Below are 19,901 nucleotides of genomic sequence, written 5' to 3' on the forward strand. Positions count from 1 at the left end.
GTAGTTGCAATCTGTCCTTCACAGAGCACAGTAACTCTTTCCTTTTTGGAGGTGGTCGAAGAATTACTTTGATGTTGTTTTTCCCCATTATTCACACAATTTTGGCTGACGGGGGACCAATGTTGGGGATAGGGGATAAAGGCGAGTTTCTTTTTCTCTTCTTTGTAGATGGCTGTGTCATTCTTTTTCTTCCTCAATGCACGTCTAATGTGTGCTTCGCTGTAACCATTCTGACAAAACACACCCTTAAGGGGCTACAGCTCAGCTGGAAGGATGTCTTCATCACAGATGGCTCTTGCTCTGTGAACCAGTTTCGTTAGAATGGTGTGCCGCTGCACTGGGTGATGGGAGTTCGAAGCATGGAGATATAGGTCCATGTGGGTCTTCTTTCTGTGTACTGCATGTCCTAGTGTGCCGTCTGCTTTCTCCTTACAAGGATAACCAAAAATGGAAAACATCCATCTTCTTCTAACTCCATTGTGAACTTTATGTTTTTGTGAATGCTGTTCATGTGTTCATGGAATTCATTCAGCACTTCTCTTCCATGTTCTCACACAATGAATGGTTCATCAACATATGGAAGAAGTGTTTAGGTTTAAGCTGAGCCGTTTCTAGTGCCAACTACTCAAAGTGCTCCATATAGAGGTTGCCAATCCCTGGAGCAAGTGGCGAACCCATGGCTTCCCCATCAACCTGTTCAGAAAGAAGCCATCCGTGGCTTGCCTGCGGAAAAAGCAGAAGAAATCAGGTGTGAAACATGCAGAATAATTGACAGATCCTGGCTTCTGAAACTGAATATGACGTTAGCAGATCGGAAAGCACTAAGAGATGATGAAAACACCATAGTCCTTCCTGCTGATAAATGAAATGCTACAGTTCTATTGTCTGCTGACGACTATCATCAGAAGATAAACACTTTGCTGCTGGACTCAGCCTACAAGAAGCTGAAGAAAGATCGAACACCGAAGATAACAAGGAAAACCATAGTTTTGCCCAACCACTCGGATCTAACAAAAGAAGATGTGAGAAGACTCTACCCCAGGGCCCCAGCACCTCCACAGCTATATGACCTGCCCAAGGTTCACAAGGATGGGGTGCCTCTTCGCCCTATAGTGAGCAACATTAGTGCACCTACATACGGAGTAGCGAAGCATCTAGCCTCGCGTCTAAAACCTATAGTGGGCCACTGCAGTCATCACGTGAAGAATTCGTTCGAATTCGTAAACACGCTGAAGCAGATGCGGCTGCAGAAAGATGATCTACTTGTCAGCTTTGCCGTAACATCCCTCTTTACACGTGTACCACTTCAGGACGCCTTGGTACTGTTCGCAGATCATTTCGAGCCCAAGATAGTAAAATTATTTGAACATGTGCTCACCACAACCTATTTCAAATATGATGGAGAATTTTATGAACAGGTTGATGGGGTAGCCATGGGTTCACCACTTGCTCCAGGGATTGCCAACGTCTATATGGGGCACTTTGAGGAGTTGGCGCTAGAAACGGCACGGCTTAAACCTAGACACTTCTTCCGTTACGTTAATGACACATTCATTGTGTGGGACCATGGAAGAGAAGTGCTGAATGAATTCCACGAAAGCCTGAACAGCATTCACAAAAACATACAGTTCACAATGGAGTTAGAACAAGATGGATGTCTTCTGTTTCTGGATATCCTTATAAGGAGAAAAGCAGGCGGCACACTAGGACATGCAACATACAGAAAGAAGACCCACACGGACCTATATTCCATGCTTAGAGCTCCCATCACCCAGCGCAGCGGCACACCGTTCTAACAATGCTGGTTCACAGAGCAGGGGCCATCTGTGACAGAGACAGCCTTCCAGCTGAGCTGCAGCACCTTACAGATGTGATTCATCAGAATGGTTACAGTGAAGCGCACATTAGACGTGCTTTGAGGAAGAAAAAGAATGACACAGCCATCCACAAAGGAGAGGAAGAGGAAAATAAACTTGTCTTTATCTCCTACACTGGTCCCCCGTCAGCCGAAATTGTGAGAATAATGAGGAAAAACATCATCATAGCAATTTTTCAACCACGTCCAAAAACAAAAGAGTTACTGGGCTCGGCGAAGGACAAATAGCAGGTACAAGTTCGTGGTGTATATAGAATACCATGCGAGTGTGGGCTATTGGTCAAACACAATGCTGCATCTCGCAACACTGCCAGGAACACATTAGACGCATACGGTTGGGGCACATGGACAAATCGGCCATGGCAGAAGACAGCCTCGATGAGGGACACACCTTGCAATTTGAAGAAACGAAAATGCTTTGCGGAGCCAGTGGCTTCTGGGAGAGTGTCATCAAGGAATCAGTCGAAATAAGATTACATCACAATCTCGTCAACAAGGACAAGGACTACTGTTTAAGTTCCCCGTGGAAGCCTACAATAGCAGCTATATGCTGGGACCATGCTTAGCTGCTAATGCTCCGCAATTCTAAGCTAGACTAACGTGGCAGGCGGCCGGCGTCACCTGGACTCGTGCTGCTTTCCCCGCCTCCACCAGCCCAGCGCCAGTAGAAGGGCAGGGTGTATACGACCCGGGAGATCCGGGAAAAACCCGGGAATTTTTCATTGCTATAGTTTTCAGTTAAGGTTTTGTAATTTTGATTGGTGAGAACCGATACTCTACCAAAGGATATTACTGTATCCCCGTACTGCAGAGTAATACTTCAACAATAAAACATAAGCGAGAGAAAAAAACGAAAATAAATTGCAAAGGAAATGCGCCATATACAACAATGATACTCAGTGATCATGCAAGCGTCTGCCAACAGCAAAATGTGTCAAAGGCTATAGGAAGACTATGCAATGCTTCATAACAACAAATTGCCTCCCTTGAGCGTTAAGTCACAAATGTGTACATTAGATTCGTTCTAGCAGTTACGAGCGGGCTCATTCGCATGCGCAGTTGAGTCGCGTTTGAGCAGTAGATTCTCCCGCTTCCTGCTACAGGATTGTGGCTCTTCGCTGTGCAAGCAGTCGCAGCAAGCAGCTAGATGCTACCGGGAAAAGGGGGCGCCAAATTCATGTTCTCGTGGGAAAAAAAACATGTTTCACAAAGTGCCTAGCATCCAGCTCACGTTGGTCTATCGATTATTCATATGATTTTGAAACGCATCCCTGTTGATTTATGAACATTTTTGAACACATTTTAAGTTGACTTCTGAATGAATCATAAGTTGATTTTTGAATGCGTGTATAGTGTACTTGATATCTCTGTCAGGAGAATCCTCTTCGCATTTAGAAATAAACTTTCCGCAGACAAAAGGGAACGGGGCTATACGAGCTGAGCGGAGTAAAGCCGAACGGATGAACGCCAATCGCTGTCTGATTATGTTGTTGACTGGGTTTGCAAATGTTCAGCGTTGTTATAATTACTAGCGAAATCCATAAATTCAGACTACCAGAGTGGAAATAGACTAACAGGAATAACAGGCAAGAAATATGTATTATCTTCTCAGTGTATAAAAGAAAATGAAATTTTCACAGAAAAATTTTGGCCACATTGCTACACTAGTAAGGACCAGTTGTACTGTCCCCGGCTAGCAGCCGCTTAAGTTCTATTCTGGAAAACTTGTTGTATGAACATGTAACAACGCCTAACCGGAGAATAATAGTGGAATAACTAAACCTGTGATTCAGGCAGGGTTTGTGAAGTTAATCGGCGAACAAATTTTCACAATGGCAGGAATAGCTACAGAATTCTTGATGACAAGATTATTTGTTAGAACAAGGAAGGAGAAGAAACGGGGACGTCACACAAATTATGGAAGAATAAGACGATTCCAAATTTATATAAAAATTTCGTAATACTGCTTTTCGATCTCGTGCTTGGGAAACTGGTCCGTATGAATGAAATGTGAAACTATTTCCTAACATAAAGCTTTTTGCTTGTAGTAGTCCTAACAGGCATTTGACTTTGGTACTTCGTGAATTATTTTCAGTCGTGTTATAAAAATGACCATTTATGCCAAAACAGTCTCGTTTATTTGGTGTGTGTTACAAAATTGCTGCAATATTAGAAAGAGCTATTTTGTTTTATCTGTCAGACAGTGACAAAATAGACGTAATCAGATCGAGAAACCACACCAGTCTTGGGTATTATTTGTATTCAGGGGAGTAGGACGTCAAACGGGCCGACTTGGAGCAGGAGAGGCATCACAGGACATTTTAATTTCTACTGTCTATACTTTTACAAATAAATTCATAAAACTGTGTCAGCATGACCAGGAAGGATTCAGAATTTACACTCACAGCAGTGGAAGTTCGAAAACATAACAAAATAAATTTTTTTACATGTGAAATTTCATCAATTTTTTCACTTACTATTGGCAGCATTTGTTGCTATAGGTACACTTTTCTTCATAAGTAAGAGAGATTCTTCAATGAATTTTGCACGGCTTAAAAACTGTTGTAAAAATTCAGATAATTAACTAGAAAATTTGTGTTTTTTCTAAGCATGAAGTTTAAAATATAACAGCTCATTCGTTTTTTCATAAATTAAATAAATTCTAGAGTTTCATACACCTGTAAGTATGGTTTGTACACTGTGCAAAATCCATCGAAGAATGTCTCTAACTTATGAAGAAAAGTGTACCTATAGCAACAAATGCAGCCATTAGTAAGTGAAAAAATGATGAAATTTCGCACGTAAAAAAATTTATTTTGCTATGTCTTCAAACTTCCACTGCAATGGGTGTGAATCCTGAATCCTTCCTGGTGACGCTGACAAAGTTTTATGAATTTATTTGTAAAAGTATAGACACTGGAAATTAAAATGTCCTGAGATGCCTCTCCTGCTCCAGTCAGCCCATTTGACGTCCTACCCCTCTTAACAGCTTCTTCAGTATTGGATAACGACATTTTGATTTTTCATGTAGCAAAACGTTTGTCAAACTTTGATGAGGTTATAGATTCTTTCGCAGAAAGGAAAGCACGCTATGTAAAGCTGTAGCAAGATAAGAGAGAAAAAAATGCTAGGAGCTAAGGATTGAAGAAATTTGTACTTTCTTGCTTGTCTCTTGTCTTTATTGGTTTTATGTATGCTGTATTTAATTTTATGTCCTACAAAACAAGTTATTAGCTAATAGACAATAAAGAGTTCAAATTTTCTGAAGAGTTCTTGTTCTCCCGTTCGCTATTAATTGCAAGATTATTTTTTTTTAAAGAGGGGCATGCTGTCAAACCGGCCTAATGGGAGCAGGAGAGGAACGACTGGACATTTCAATTTCCACTGTCCTGAATATAGTTTGTTGGCATTCATTACTAAATATACACGTTTAAATTGCACAGAGCGAAATACAGTGACGTGCAATAGAAGAAAGCTGTATGAAGAGGCGTGGCACTGCACTCTAGTACACTTAAGACCAAACAACATGTCTTACATTTCCTCGAACACATATGTTTTATGCTTCAGACTTTTCAGAAAGATGTGCGCTACAAGATGAACATAGCATTGACCCGGTTAGCAAATATCGTAGATCCGGGGATGATGCGCAGAGCAGTCCGAGTTTAGTGGGTAGTCTTCACGTGACCCATGTTTACATTTAGTGATTTTGCTGTTTCTCCTTCGTTTACTCTCACGTCAAATGAAAACAAAATGGATATCTGTAGCCAGGCGCTATCAAATGAATTAAAACACACACACTAATTATGGAAGGCTAAAGTATGTTATTAGTTTCAGATTTTATGTTATTTCCACCTTTCTGACAGTCAAGCATTAAAGCTATTTTTGTCTGTTTGCTAAAGAAATTTGACTTTTATTCAACTTTTCGGCAGAGGCAGTCAATGTATTTCAAACGAAATGTTTAATTCCACATTACTGGCTAGTTTCAACTGTCCGCAGCATTTCAAGTGCACGTTTTCATCTTCTAGCATGTATGGCATTATGCCACAATAAAAAACCAAACATGATATAATACAGTACTGGTGCTCCAAGAAAATTTGCATCCCGAAAACCACACTGAAAAGTTCAATGTAAGGTTGAGGTCTACTTCACTGGGAATCTGGATATACGAATGTGCACTTTAAGTATGCATTTTAAATGTGCACATTTTAGTATGGTTCACGAAATTCCAATGTTCTTGCAGTATCCTCTGATGTCTGGTTTCTTTTATGACATAATGTATGATCTTTCAATGTTTTACACGTACGTACATACGGGCTTCCTACGCCATGGTAGCTGTGCAAGCGCGGTGTCACCTGTTATCTGGCGCTCTCTGGAAACTGCGGAAATGAACCTATTTCTAACAGGTCGCGCGAAACTATTGTGAATGGTGGTGTGAAAAGCGTTACTTTCAAAGTAAATATCCTTTTACGTAAGTTGATCTATGTGCGAGAATGTACCATGAATTTATTAAATCACAGAGCGTTTGACTCTCATTTAAAAATCAACTCTTTGATGACGAGTCATTTAGAAGAATTTCGAACCCTGAAGATCAGACATTTATGTCATTTTTAAAAATTTTACTGGCACATTTGTGTGATATATCTTAAAGTGTAACATGCGCAAAAAAGATCAACAGTATATGTGAAAGCTTAGCTTCTCTTGCAGCTTGAGACCAATATTATATGTGAAAGCTTTTCTTTTCTTGTAGCAACACTATGTATATTAATTTAAACTATTAACTTTCCCTGTTTGTGTGTTGGTGCTACTTAACAGTGATGTTGCTGTTTGCTGACTACATCACATGTCCTATGCTCTGAATATCCACTGTAATCGGCTGGTGAGATCACGTGACATGAGCTGTGACTGGCTTACAAAAGCGCATTGCAATCTCGATTTCAATGATTCGGAAAGTAAGATGCAGTGTTTGGTGGAATTCCAATCTATACTTTCGTAACACGAAAATACGCAGCGTACATGTTGCTGCACATCAAAGATATTTTCCGGCCGGGAAATTCAACACCCGTGTATAAACCCATAACCATTCAAAGGATCGATAGGTTTTGCAGGGAAAATATACTGTCACTTAACACGGAAAAAGTGTGTTTTCACCTGGGAGAAGTGTATTTCCACGTATACACCCTGAAGGGGTGGGGAGGGACAGCCGCGGTCCATCGACACTTCGCCAGAAGACGATGAGTATGACACTCGTCAAAACGTCACGGATTTTCGACGCATCTACCCGGATGGAAGCCCAAGAAGTTTCATGAAGGGAGGTCATGGCAAATGTCTCAACTCGGATACAATAACAGTAACAAAACCAAAACAAAACTTCACAAATGCACTAACAACTCACCAATCGCAACTTCAATGTTTCAACAGTAAGAACAGTAATCACAAAATGAGAATCTTCATTGACAAAAACACTGTAAATATCGCTCAGTTATTAGCTTTTGCTATGACATCATCTAAGAACAGTGCACGGAATGCAGCATATTTATGATACCTCCAAACCATAAACCAAGCTCCAATTAAAATATATTGCACTTGAGCTTTGTTTTTAATATGTATACAAATTTTGTACACTAAGAAGAAAATTGTGTTTTGGTAAAATAGGCCTAAAATGTGTTTCGTTATCTAACAATGATTTACAGTAGCGTTTTGTTCAGCTGATAACAATACACAAAAATAACATTTGATTAAATTCACTTGTCAAGTATTTGTTCAGTATTTCAGCTCGGAGGCTTAGCGTCTCACAATCTTAGTGAATTATACACAGTTTGAACTACACATTTTAAAGAGAGTACTTTTACAGAACCTGTACAAAAATCAAAAGGTTCCTTTTACTCAGTTTTTCAAAGTTGAGGTTCCAGGCATGATGTGGGAAATACAAACATTTCAGAAACGTAAAATTGAGGTTTTCAGTGCATTTTGAACAGACGAAATTTGACAGGATCCTGGAAAAAAATGTGTAAATGGCAGGAAAATGTAAAACACAGGAATATAAAAGTGGGACAGCACTGCATTTATCATATCAACTTTTGTCATTTTCTTTTAGCTGCTTCTTAACAAGTTTCTTAAAATTTGCATGCAATGCCGTGTTACATCTGATAAACTTGAGGAGCTTCTTTGTGATTTCTATTTAAATTACATTTCTTGGATAAAATATCTGAGTGAAAGCCTCAAATCCCAATACGGCTTGTACCCTTGCTTCTAAACATAGCATGTTTGCTTTTTGCAGAATTAGCTGACTTGCCAAACACGTATTTGCATCTGTCTAGTTATAATGTAGTTAGAACATGCAATGTTCTTTCTCTTGATTCTGAATACTGTCTTTCACATATGACTAAAAAATTTATTTCCAGATTGTCTAGTTTAGGATACACTATGTGTAATGTTAAGTATGTTGAGCTCTCAACTGGACTACTTGAAAAACCTTACAATATTGTGCAAGCAACTTTCCAAATAGGATACAGCTTCAAACTATCTGTTTCACCATCTGATAACATGTATTACAAAAAGTTTCCATTCTTTTAAATTTCTGTTCTTATACCTACATTTACACTTCCTGGTGTTTAAGAAGACTGACTTCACCATTATCAAACACTTCACTTAAATCACACATAACTGTTACTTTGACAGCCAAATGGATTGGATGACTGCCAACAGTGAATGACCTTTAAAGTCTTATAACAAACACCTGTACAGCACCATATGGCACATTGTGCTCATATAGTGTATCTGATATGATGAGTCTCAGAATCAAACAATTTATTGTCTCCTGGCTGCCTTAGCGTAGTGAAATATATTGATCCCTTATTCCATGCCAGAGTTAATTGGACCATCATGTGAAAACTGTAATACATCCTATTTCTTTCATGTGAAACAAAATATTGTTAGCTGACTTCTGATGATGAAGTAACACTGGTGATGAAGTAACAGGTAGAGAAATGGAATGGTGACACTTTGACATTTCTCTAGCCTGATCTTCCTGATTTCTATTTGTGTGTGAGTGCAGCACTCATAGTGCCACAGGAATAGATTTCTGTCTGTTCATTAAGTATGGACTAAAATAAATATGTTGTTGTGGCCTTCAGTCTGAAGACTGGTTTGAAGCAGCTCACCATGCTACTGTATCTTGTGCAAGCCTCTTTGTCTCTGAATAACTACTGCATCCTACATCTTTCTGAATCTACTTACTGTACTCATCTCTTGGTCTTACGCTATGATTTTTTCACCTGCACTTCCCTCCAATACCAAGTTGGTGATCCCTTGATGTCTCAGAATGTGCCCCATCAACTGATCCCTTGTTGTTTGTTGTGCCACAAATTCCTTGTCTCCCCAGTTCTGTTCAGTACCTCCTCATTAGTTACGTGATCGGCCCATCTAATCTTAAGCATTATTCCATAGCATCACATTTTGAAAGCTTCTACTCTTTTTATCTAAACTGTTTTTCGTCCATGTTTCACTTCCAAACATGGCCACATTCTAGACAAATACTTTCAGAAAAGGCTTTCTGACACTTATGTCTATATTTAGTATTAACAAATTTCTCTTCAGAAATGATTTTCTTGTCATTGCCAGTCTACATTTTATATCCTACTTTGGCCATCGTCAGTTATTTTGCTGCCCAAATAGTAAAACTCATCTACTACTTTAAGTGTCTCATTTCTTAATCTAACGCCCTTACCATCAACTGATTTAATTTGACTACGTTCTATTCTCCTCATTTTGCTTTTGTTGACATTCATCTGCCATCCTACTTCAAGACTCTGTCCATTCTGTTAGACTGCTCTTCTAAGTCCTTTGCGGTCTCTGACAGAATTACCATGTCATCGGCAACCCTATAACTTTTTATTTCTTCTCCTTAATTCCTAATCCAAATTTTTCTTTGGTTTCCTGTACTGCTTGTTCAATGTACAGGGCTATTACAAATGATTGAAGCGATTTCATAAATTCACTGTAGCTCCATTCATTGACATATGGTCACGACACACTACAGATACGTAGAAAAACTCATAAAGTTTTGTTCGGCTGAAGCCGCACTTCAGGTTTCTGCCGCCAGAGCGCTCGAGAGCGCAGTGAGACAAAATGGCGACAGGAGCCGAGAAAGCGTATGTCGTGCTTGAAATGCACTCATATCAGTCAGTCATAACAGTGCAACGACACTTCAGGACGAAGTTCAACATTGATCCACCAACTGCTAACTCCATTCAGCGATGGTATGCGCAGTTCAAAGCTTCTGGATGCCTCTGTAAGGGGAAATCAACGGGTCGGCCCGCAGTGAGTGAAGAAACGGTTGAACGCGTGCGGGCAAGTTTCACGCGTAGCCCGCGGAAGTCGACGAATAAAGCAAGCAGGGAGCTAAACGTACCACTGCCGACGGTTTGGAAAATTTTACGGAAAAGGCTAAAGCAGACGCCTTACCGTTTACAATTGCTACAAGCCCTGACACCCGATGACAAAGTCAAACGCTTTGAATTTTCGGCGCGGTTGCAACAGCTCATGGAAGAGGATGCATTCAGTGCGAAACTTGTTTTCAGTGATGAAGCAACATTTTTTCTTAATGGTGAAGTGAACAGACACAATGTGCGAATCTGGGCGGTAGAGAATCCTCACGCATTCGTGCAGCAAATTTGCAATTCACCAAAAGTTAACGTGTTTTGTGCAATCTCACGGTTTAAAGTTTACGGCCCCTTTTTCTTCTGCGAAAAAAACGTTACAGGACACGTGTATCTGGACATGCTGGAAAATTGGTTCATGCCACAACTGGAGACCGACAGCGCCGACTTCATCTTTCACCGCACTTCCATCATGATGTTCGGCATTTCTTAAACAGGAGATTGGAAAACCGATGGATCGGTCGTGGTGGAGATCATGATCAGCAATTCATGTCATGGCCTCCATGCTCTCCCGACTTAACGCCATGCGATTTCTTTCTGTGGGGTTATGTGAAAGATTCAGTGTTTAAACCTTCTCTACCAAGGAACGTGCCAGAACTGCGAGCTCGCATCAACGATGCTTTCGAACTCATTGATGGGGACATGCCGCGCCGAGTGTGGGAGGAACTTGATTATCAGCTTGATGTCTGCTGAATCACTAAATGGGCACATATCGAACAATTGTGAATGCCTAAAACAACTTTTTGAGTTTTTGTATGTGTGTGCAAAGCATTGTGAAAATATCTCAAATAATAAAGTTATTGTATAGCTGTGAAATCGCTTCAATCATTTGTAATAACCCTGTATATATTGAATAATATTGGTGATAGGCTACAACCCTGTCTACTCCCTTTTCAACCACTGCCTCTTTTTGACACCCCTTGACCCTTATAACTGTCGTGTGGTTTCTGTGCAAGTTGTAAATAGTATCTCACTCCTTATATTTTACCCCTGCCACCTTCAGAATTTCAAAGAGAATATTCCAGCCAGCATTGTGAAAAGCTTTCTCTAAAAAGTCCACAAATGCTATAAATGTAAATTTGCTTTACCTTAACCTACCTTCTAAGATAAGTTGTAGGGTCAATATTGTTTTGTATGTTCCTACATTTCTCCGGTATCGAAACTGCTCTTCTTCAAGGTCTGCTTCTACCAGTGTTTCCATTCTTCTGTAAAGACTTCATCTTAGTAGTTTGCATTGATGATTTTTTAAACTGATTGGTTGGTGATTTTTCACACCTGTCAGCAAATGCTTTCTTTGAATTTGAAATTACTACATTCTTCTTCAAGGCTGAGGGTATTTCACCTGTCTTGTATGTCTCACACACCAAATGGAAGAGTTTTCTCTCCCAGGTTCTGATGGAATATCGTCTACTCCTGAGGCCTTGTTTCGACTTAGATCTTTCAGAGCTTTGTCAGATTCTTCTCACAGTATCATATCTCCCATCTTGCCTTCATCAATGTCCACTTCCCTTTCTGTAATATTGCTTTCAAGTTCATCTCCCTTGAATAGACCCTCTATATACTCCTTCCACCTTCCAGCTTTCCCTTCTTTGTTTAGGACTGATTTACCATCCGAGTTCTTGACATTTATACAGCTGCTTCTCTTTTTCCCAAAGGCCTCTTTAATTTTCCTCTAGGCGGTATCTATCTTTTCCTTAGTAGCGATATATGCTTCTAAATCCTTACATTTGTCCTGTAGCCATTCCTGCATAGCAGTTTTGTGCTTCTTGTCAAGCTAATTTTTTTAAACGTTTGTATTCCCTTTCATTTGCAGCATTTTTTGTATTTTCTCCTTTCATCTGTTAAAGACAGTATATCTTGTGTTATCCACTTACTTTTTCGTGTCCGGAAACTACAATTTGTTTGCCCAATATTGGGCAATGTCCAATGCTTCTTCTTTAGCCAGCCATAGATCGTCGAGGGTGCATCTGTGCGGGCAGGCAGGGCATTGTAGGAGATGTTCCATGTCCTGTCGAGTGCCGCAGTCGCATTTGTCGTCATTTTCGTCCAACAAACCCCATTTGATCAGATTAGATTTCACATGAGCCACCCCAGTTCTGATGCGGTTAAGCATTCTCCAGGTTTTCCAATCACCAGAAACGCCGCTTGGTGGGTCTTCTCTTAGTGGATAGTAGATGGGGGGGCTCATCTAAGGCGCAACTTAGGAAACGGCGTCTGGATTTGAGTCTGCTGGGGCCACACTCTAGGCCAAATATTGAGTGACAGGCATCAAAGGTTTGTTTTAGCTTCTCGGTATGTTCATGGGCTTTCCTACGTGAGTCAGGGTTTGTGAAACCTGCAGCCCTGTGAAGATTTTCTGTGGGAGTAGGTTTCATGCAGCCTGTCACTATCCTGCATGTTTCATTCAAGCTAATATCTACCTTTTTTTGCGTGGGCAGATCTGCACCATACTGGGCAGGCATATCCAAGGCTTTCTACTATGCCTTGTCTTTTTACCTATTTGATCCTCTGCTGCCTTCACTACTTCTCTTAAAGCTACCCATTTGTCTTCTGAATTCCATTCCCCTGTTCTACTCAGTCGTTGTGTAGTGCTACCCATAAAGAACTCAACCACCTCTGGTTCTTTTAACTCATCCAGTCCCATCCCCTTAATTTCCTACCTTTTTCCAATTTCTTCAGTTTTAATCTGCAGTTCATAACCAATAAATTGTCGTCAGATTCCGCATCTGCCCCTGGAAATTTCTTACAATTTAAAATCTGGTTCCTAAATCTCTGTCTAACAGTACATAATCAGTCTGAAACCTTTCAGTGTCTCCAGTTCTCTTCCACATGTATTACCTTCTTTTATGATAATTAAACCAGTTGTTAGCATTGATTACTGTGGTAGGTGTGGGCTTCATGTCTTATCTTGGCTACGATAATGCGTTCACTGTGCTGTTCGTAGTAGCTTACCTGCATTCTTATTTTGTTACTCATTATTAAACCCACTGCTGCATTACTCCTATTTGATTTTGTATTTACAACCCTGTATTCACTTAACCAGAAGTTGTTTTCCTCCTGCCACCGAACATCACTATTTCCCACTTAATGTAACTTCAACCTGTCCAATTCCCGTTTTAAATTTTCTTACCTACACACCCAAGTAAGGGATCTAATATTCCAAGCTCCAATATGTAGAATGCCAGTTCTGTTTCTCCTGATGATGACATCCTCCTGAGTAGTCCCTACCCAGAGGTCCGAATGGGGAATTATTTTACCTCCAGAATATTTTACCCAAGGGGATGCCATCATGATTTAGCTATACAGTAGAGTGCATGTTCTCGGGAAAACTTACAGCCCTAGTTTCCTGTTGATTTCAGCCATTTGCAGTACCAGCACAGCAAGGCTGTGATGTTACAAGACCAGAACAGTCAGTCATCCAGATTGTTGCCCTGCAACAACTGAAAAGGCCACTGCCCCCCATCAGGAGTTCCATGGTTCATGAATATATCATCAAGATATCTCTCTGTCTAATTTGAATGTATTTGAAATTCAACATATGGGCACACAAATCTGTTCTTTGATTACAGGGATAACATATCCCTTGTTTATAACACCATCATTAGTTTTAATAGTTTTTCCCCATTTTAATAATAATTTCATTCCATTTAGTGTTTGTAACTTAATGTGAGATTAATGCAGGATTTCATCCCTTAAAGGAAAAAATTGTGTAGTCTACAGGTAACACACAAAAGTCACATTTTGTGCTTCACATAGTTTCTCAAATTAGGTTGTATTTATATGTGGAAGAGTAAATTTAAATTACATGAATATCTCATACCTTTCGTAACCATACAAGAAAGTGGCTTTCCAGGTTTCTCACCAATCCCTTGTGGACAGGCAGTGTTACCCCATCAATTTAAGAGAGCTGAGATGATCACCATATAAAAGCAAGGAAAAACAAAGGACTCCCCACAAAATTATAAATCAGTTCCACTACTCAGCAAGATTCACAAACATTTGGAATGATTACTGTATAACAGGATTAGCCCTGAGTTACTTACACATATCCCAACTAAACGGGCAGGATTTCAACCTTGTCAGTGCTGCCTCGATCTAGTTCTCTCATTAACGACATTCGGAGAAGCAGGCTGGCAAACACATCTGCTGTATTTATTGACATTACAGCAATATACAATATGGTTTTGAGATGGTATGATATTAAAGCTTATGAAAACCAAGTGAGATGGCGCAGTGGTTAGCACACTGGACTCGCGTTCGGAAGGACGGCTGTTCAACCCACAGCTTGCCATCCTGATTTAGGTTTTCCATGATATCCCAAAATTACTTCAGGCAAATGTCAGGATGATTTCTTTGAAAGGGCACAGATGATATCATTCCCCATCTTTCCCTAATCCGAGCTGTGCGCCGTCTCTAATGCCTTGTTGTAGACGGGATGTTAAACAGCAATCTCCTCCTCCTCAGGTTCATGAAAGATATCCGCTGCAAAAGTACCATCAACTTGACCAGTGCCATGCTTTCTAATAGATGCTTCCAATGATTATGGGTAGTAGATTGAGCCATAAAATGAAGCTGAACAATGGTGTCCTATAGGGATCTGTTCTGGCCTCCCTGTTATCCAGCCTATAGCTGATACACCCAAAACTATCTCTCAGAAGTTTGAGTATGCTGACAATTGGGTCCTGGGAGAAAGTTTTAAAGATATAGAGACTACTGAGGACATTTTGACAAAGGACCTGAAAGTTAGTGGAGTGTGGTTTTGCCGTTCAAGATTGCAACCCAGTGGCACAAAGACTTAAGTCCCAAACTTAAAACTCACAACGTCTTGCAGAAACTTGGTGCCATTTGATGGAAATCTTCAGGTGCCATGTTACAGACTTAAGCTGCAGCTTTAATCTATACAGTAATGGCCTGTTGTGCTCCAGTTGGGGTCAATAGTACTCGCACTAGTCGTACTGATGTGCACGTAAATCAGACTGTGTGCTCTATTACAGGCACAATAAAGGCAATCCCTTAGTAAGCAATGTAGCTGTTCCTTGTTGGTGATGAGATAAATCACTCATTAGAGGACTCGAAAAGCTCAAGAATAACCATCTTGTACGAATCCATCAAGGCATCCCTGAGTGAGAGAATCGGACTGCAGACATAAACCCTTCAAGAGTGCAACAGTTTTGGATGAAAATGGACTCAGCCTAGTTGGCCACTGGAAAGAGGACTTGACCAGACAGACCCTCCCCTTGTCCCTCCCCAGCTTTTCATAGTATTCCTCCCCTCACCCTTTCCCACAGCCTCGGCCTCACCACCAATCTGGGGATGCGGGCTATCACTGAAACAACCAGTTTTTGGTTATATCAGATTTTTAAATTCCAGTTTAACCATACGTTAAAACCATTTAAAATAACCAGTTTCTGAAATAATCGATTTTTTGTGTTTTATTCGTATTAATTCCTATAGTAAACGTAGAAATCAAACAAAGATTGAAAATTTTTAAACCCTCAGTTTCAAGATACATAAAAGTCAAAATATTAAATTGAGTAAGCAAATAAAAGGTAACTTAGCCATATAAAAGAAAACTTATTCCGTCCACCATTCGCTGCATTTCATAAAAAGTGATGATTTTTGAATAACCAGTTGAATACTGCAAAAAATCACCAATAATCTCCTGGTGATTCTCAATTTTTGAAACTCTGGTCAAATATCATGTTGTAATTGATGATCATACCACTGTTTGGGCATTATGAATAGTCACTGCTAAAGGCTGAAAACTGAGATTGAAGAACTCTGTTTTTCATATTAATTTGTCCATTGTCAGGGTCTACAAGCAGATAAAGCATATTACATAGACACAGACAGTAGAACTGTTACTTTCCTATTTTTGTCATAAACTGTGAATTAATTGTAAGTTTTAACTTTTCTCTTTATATCATTTCACAAGTTTATTGTGGCTCTTCCCATTTTTAATCTTTTAAAGCAAATGGAGCATAAAATATTACCAGTCTAGGGATGGTGCCATTCTGTAATACATTCCATGTCGGATGACAACAATAAAAAACTACTGTGTAGACCAGGTGGGGGCAAGTCTTGCACACTGCACACACACACATACCATCTAATAGGACACACCACATGGTAACAATACTGTATTGACTCAGAAATGCTGTACCAAATCTTATGGCACGTGTTTGTTGCTCGTTTATTTAGAAACCAAAAATTTTAGCACAACTGCTGTGGTTAATTGATATTGTATTTTTTTACTTAGTGTTCAAATACCAGTTACTCAGAACTAATATATTGGTAACCGTTTTAACTGGTTGGCTTTTTGCATCTCTACACTACACAGCCCAGATTCAACAAGTCTTGTAAAATCTGATCTTTTGTTGTTATTGTTGTCGTCATTTTCAGTCCAATGACTGGTTTGATGCAGCTCTGCATGCTGCTCTATCCTGTGTAAGCCGCTTTATTTCCGAGTAACTACTTCAACCTACATCCTTCTGAATCTGCTTACTGTATTCATCTCGTGGCCTTCCTCTACGATTTTTACCCTCCACACTTCTGTCCAATACTAAATTGTTGATCCCGTGATACCTCAGACTGTGTCCCACCAACCGATCCCTTCTTCTAGTCAAGTTGTGCCACAAATTTCTGTTCTCCCCAATTCTTTTCAGTACATCCTCATTAATTATGTGATCTAACCAGCAAATCTTCAGCATTCTTCTGTAGCACCACATTTCGAAAGCTTCTATTCTCTTCTTGTCTAAACTATTTATTGTCCATGTTTCATTTCTATACATGGCTACACTCCATATAAATACTTTCAAAAAAGGATTTCTAACACTTAAATCTATACTCAATGTTAACAAATTTCTCTTCTTTACTAATGCTTTTCTTGCCTTCGCCAGTCTACATTTTTTATTATCTCTACTTTGGCCATCATCAGCTATTTTGCTGCCCAAATAGCAGCCGGCCGAGGTGCCCGAGCAGTTCTAGGAGCTACAGTCTGGAACCGCGCGACCGCTACAGTCGCAGGTTCGAATCCTGCCTCGGGCATGGATGTGTGTGATGTCCTTAGGTTAGTTAGGTTTAATAGTTCTAAGTTCTAGGAGACTGATGACCTTAGAAGTCCCATAGTGCTCAGAGCCATTTGAACCAACCCAAATAGCAGAACTCATTTAATTCAACCACATTCCATTATCCTCATTTTGCCTTTGTTAATGTTCATCTTATATCCTTCTTTCAAGACACTGACCATTCTGTTCAAGTGCTCTTCCAAGTCCTTTGCTGTCTCTGACAGAATTAAAATGTCATCGGCAAACCTCAAAGTTTTTATTTCTCGTCAGTAGACTTTAATTCCTATTCCAATTTTTTCTTTTGTTTGCTTCACTGCTTGCTCAGTATACAGATTGAATAACATCGGGGATAGGCTACAACCCTGTCTCACTCCCTTCTCCACCACTGCTTACCTTTTGTGCCTCTCAACTGCTGTAACTGCCATCTGGTTTCTGTACAAATTGTAAATAGCCCTTTGCTCCCTGTAGAGAATATTCCAGTCAGCATTGTCAAAAGCTTTCTCTAAGTCTACAAATGCTAGAAATGTTGGGTTGCCTTTTCTTAACCTATCTTCTATGACAAGTCGTAGGATTTTTTTGTATTGCCTCGTGTGTTCCCTCATTTTCCCAGAAGCCAAACTGATCTTCCCCAAAGTCAGTTTCTACCAGTTTTTCCATTTGTCTGTAAAGAATTCGTGTCAGTAATTTTCAACCTGTCAACACCTACTTTCTTTAGAATTGGTATTATTATATTCTTATTGAAGTCTGAGGGTATTCACCTGTCTCATACACCTTGCTCACCAGATGGAAGAGTTTGCTCATGGCTGGCTCTCCAAGGTTATCAGTACTTGTCTACTCCGTGAGCCTTGTTTGGACTTAGAACTTTCAGTGCTCTGTTAAATTCTTCATGCAGTACCATATCTCCCATCTCATATTCTCCTACATCCTCTTCCATTTCCATAATATTGCCCTCAAGTATATCTCCTTTGTATAGACCCACTATATACTTCTCCCACCTTTCTGCTTTCTCTGCTTAGGACTGGTTGTCCATCTGAGCTCTTGACATTCATACGGGTAGTTTTCTTTTCTCCAAATGTCTCTTAATTTTCCTGTAGGCAGCGTCTATCTTACCCGCAGTGGTATCACCCCTAGTGACATGTGCTTCTACACCCTTACATTTGTCTTCTAGCCATTGCTGCTTAGCCATTTGGACTTTCTGTCGATCTAATTTTTGAAACATTTTTATTCCCTTTTGCCTGCTTCATTTACTGCATTTTTCTATTGTCTCCTTTCCTCAATTAAATTCAATATTTCTTATGTTACCCAAGTATTTCTAGTACATGTCATCTTTGTACCTATTTGATCTACACTAAATAAAATTCAGATTGTGGTAGATGTGCTGACTTCCCAAATGAGTGGGGAAAATGGCTTGTTGCACTGTTATTGTGGAGCTGCTAGGTGAACCGTAAACCATATTGTTGAAAATAGCCTGTTGACAGCCATAACAGGTGACCACTCCAAAATCTTGCATGCTACTGAAAAGACAATAGAGTACATCAGCAACATAAGGATTTGGCAGTAGTTCTGGGTATTTTATGTATTTTTATATCTATTCTTTTTTTCTTTTCCTATTACCTCTATGTTTTATATGCATAGTTAATGTTTGTTTTGTATACTATTTATGTGTTATTAATTCATGTGCTGTATTATGCCATATGCTAAATAAATAATAAATCTGCAGATCACGGAGTAGAAGTCCTGCCTCCAGTAGCCGAAAATCTTCAAGGCGTTCACGATCTCCCCACGGTGGAACAAGCAAAAAAAGCCGTCCTGCGTCTCCTCCTTCACCGTCAAGCAGCCGCACAAAGCACCGAGTACCATCACCCCCTTCCCCACCCCGAAGCAGCAAACGGAGAGCTTCATCTCCGTCAACGCCACCTCGTAAACGACGTGGCTCTGGTTCACCAGTTTCTTCACATCGTGCCACATCGCCTTCTTCACCTCCTCGGAAACACAAGCACAAACACAAATATTAAAATTAAATTGCTCTTCTTGAAGGACGTCAGTCATTGCTGGGCAATTGCTCAGTTTTCTTAGTAAGAAAATACTAAGGAATGAAACTGTACATATATTTGACAACTAATGAATTTTGTGTAATAGCAGTTTGTGATATGGGTCACTTATTGCTGCATTCCACTATTGGAGGAAATGGTCCCAGTCTGTCATTTATGAACTTTTAGTGTCAGAAGACTGTGTGTGTGTCTTTTGCCAATAGAAAAAAAAGGTGTATAAAATAATTGCAGGAGAATCCTGCAGGTTTTTTTTGTGGACTGCATGGAAGTGTAAATATGAATGAGAGATGAGATGTATTTATTAGCAAGTTATTACATGTATCTGTCACTGTAATTACATAAAAGACATTGCCACATTATGTATTTTATGGTTGAAATTGATTTTTATTGTTTCTTTGTAATTACACAATATTACAGGAGATTTGAAAAAATCTTTCTCTTCATTTTTCTTATTTGTATAGTTTGGGGT

At 39.8% G+C, this 19,901-nt stretch overlaps 1 protein-coding gene across 1 annotated transcript in view; it reads left to right on the forward strand.

Moving 5' to 3' along the window:
* LOC126194693 (U2 snRNP-associated SURP motif-containing protein) overlaps nt 1-19,622 on the forward strand; it is a 183,575-nt gene extending 163,953 nt beyond the window's left edge. The window contains exon 22 of the mRNA XM_049932917.1: nt 19,102-19,622. Within this exon, the coding sequence (XP_049788874.1) occupies nt 19,102-19,396 (295 nt within the window). The 3' untranslated portion in view covers nt 19,397-19,622. The remainder of the gene's footprint in view (nt 1-19,101) is intronic.
* Nucleotides 19,623-19,901: the final 279 nt, after the last annotated feature.

This window comes from Schistocerca nitens, chromosome 1 (assembly GCF_023898315.1).
Source record: "Schistocerca nitens isolate TAMUIC-IGC-003100 chromosome 1, iqSchNite1.1, whole genome shotgun sequence".
Taxonomy (NCBI): Eukaryota; Metazoa; Arthropoda; class Insecta; order Orthoptera; family Acrididae; genus Schistocerca; species Schistocerca nitens.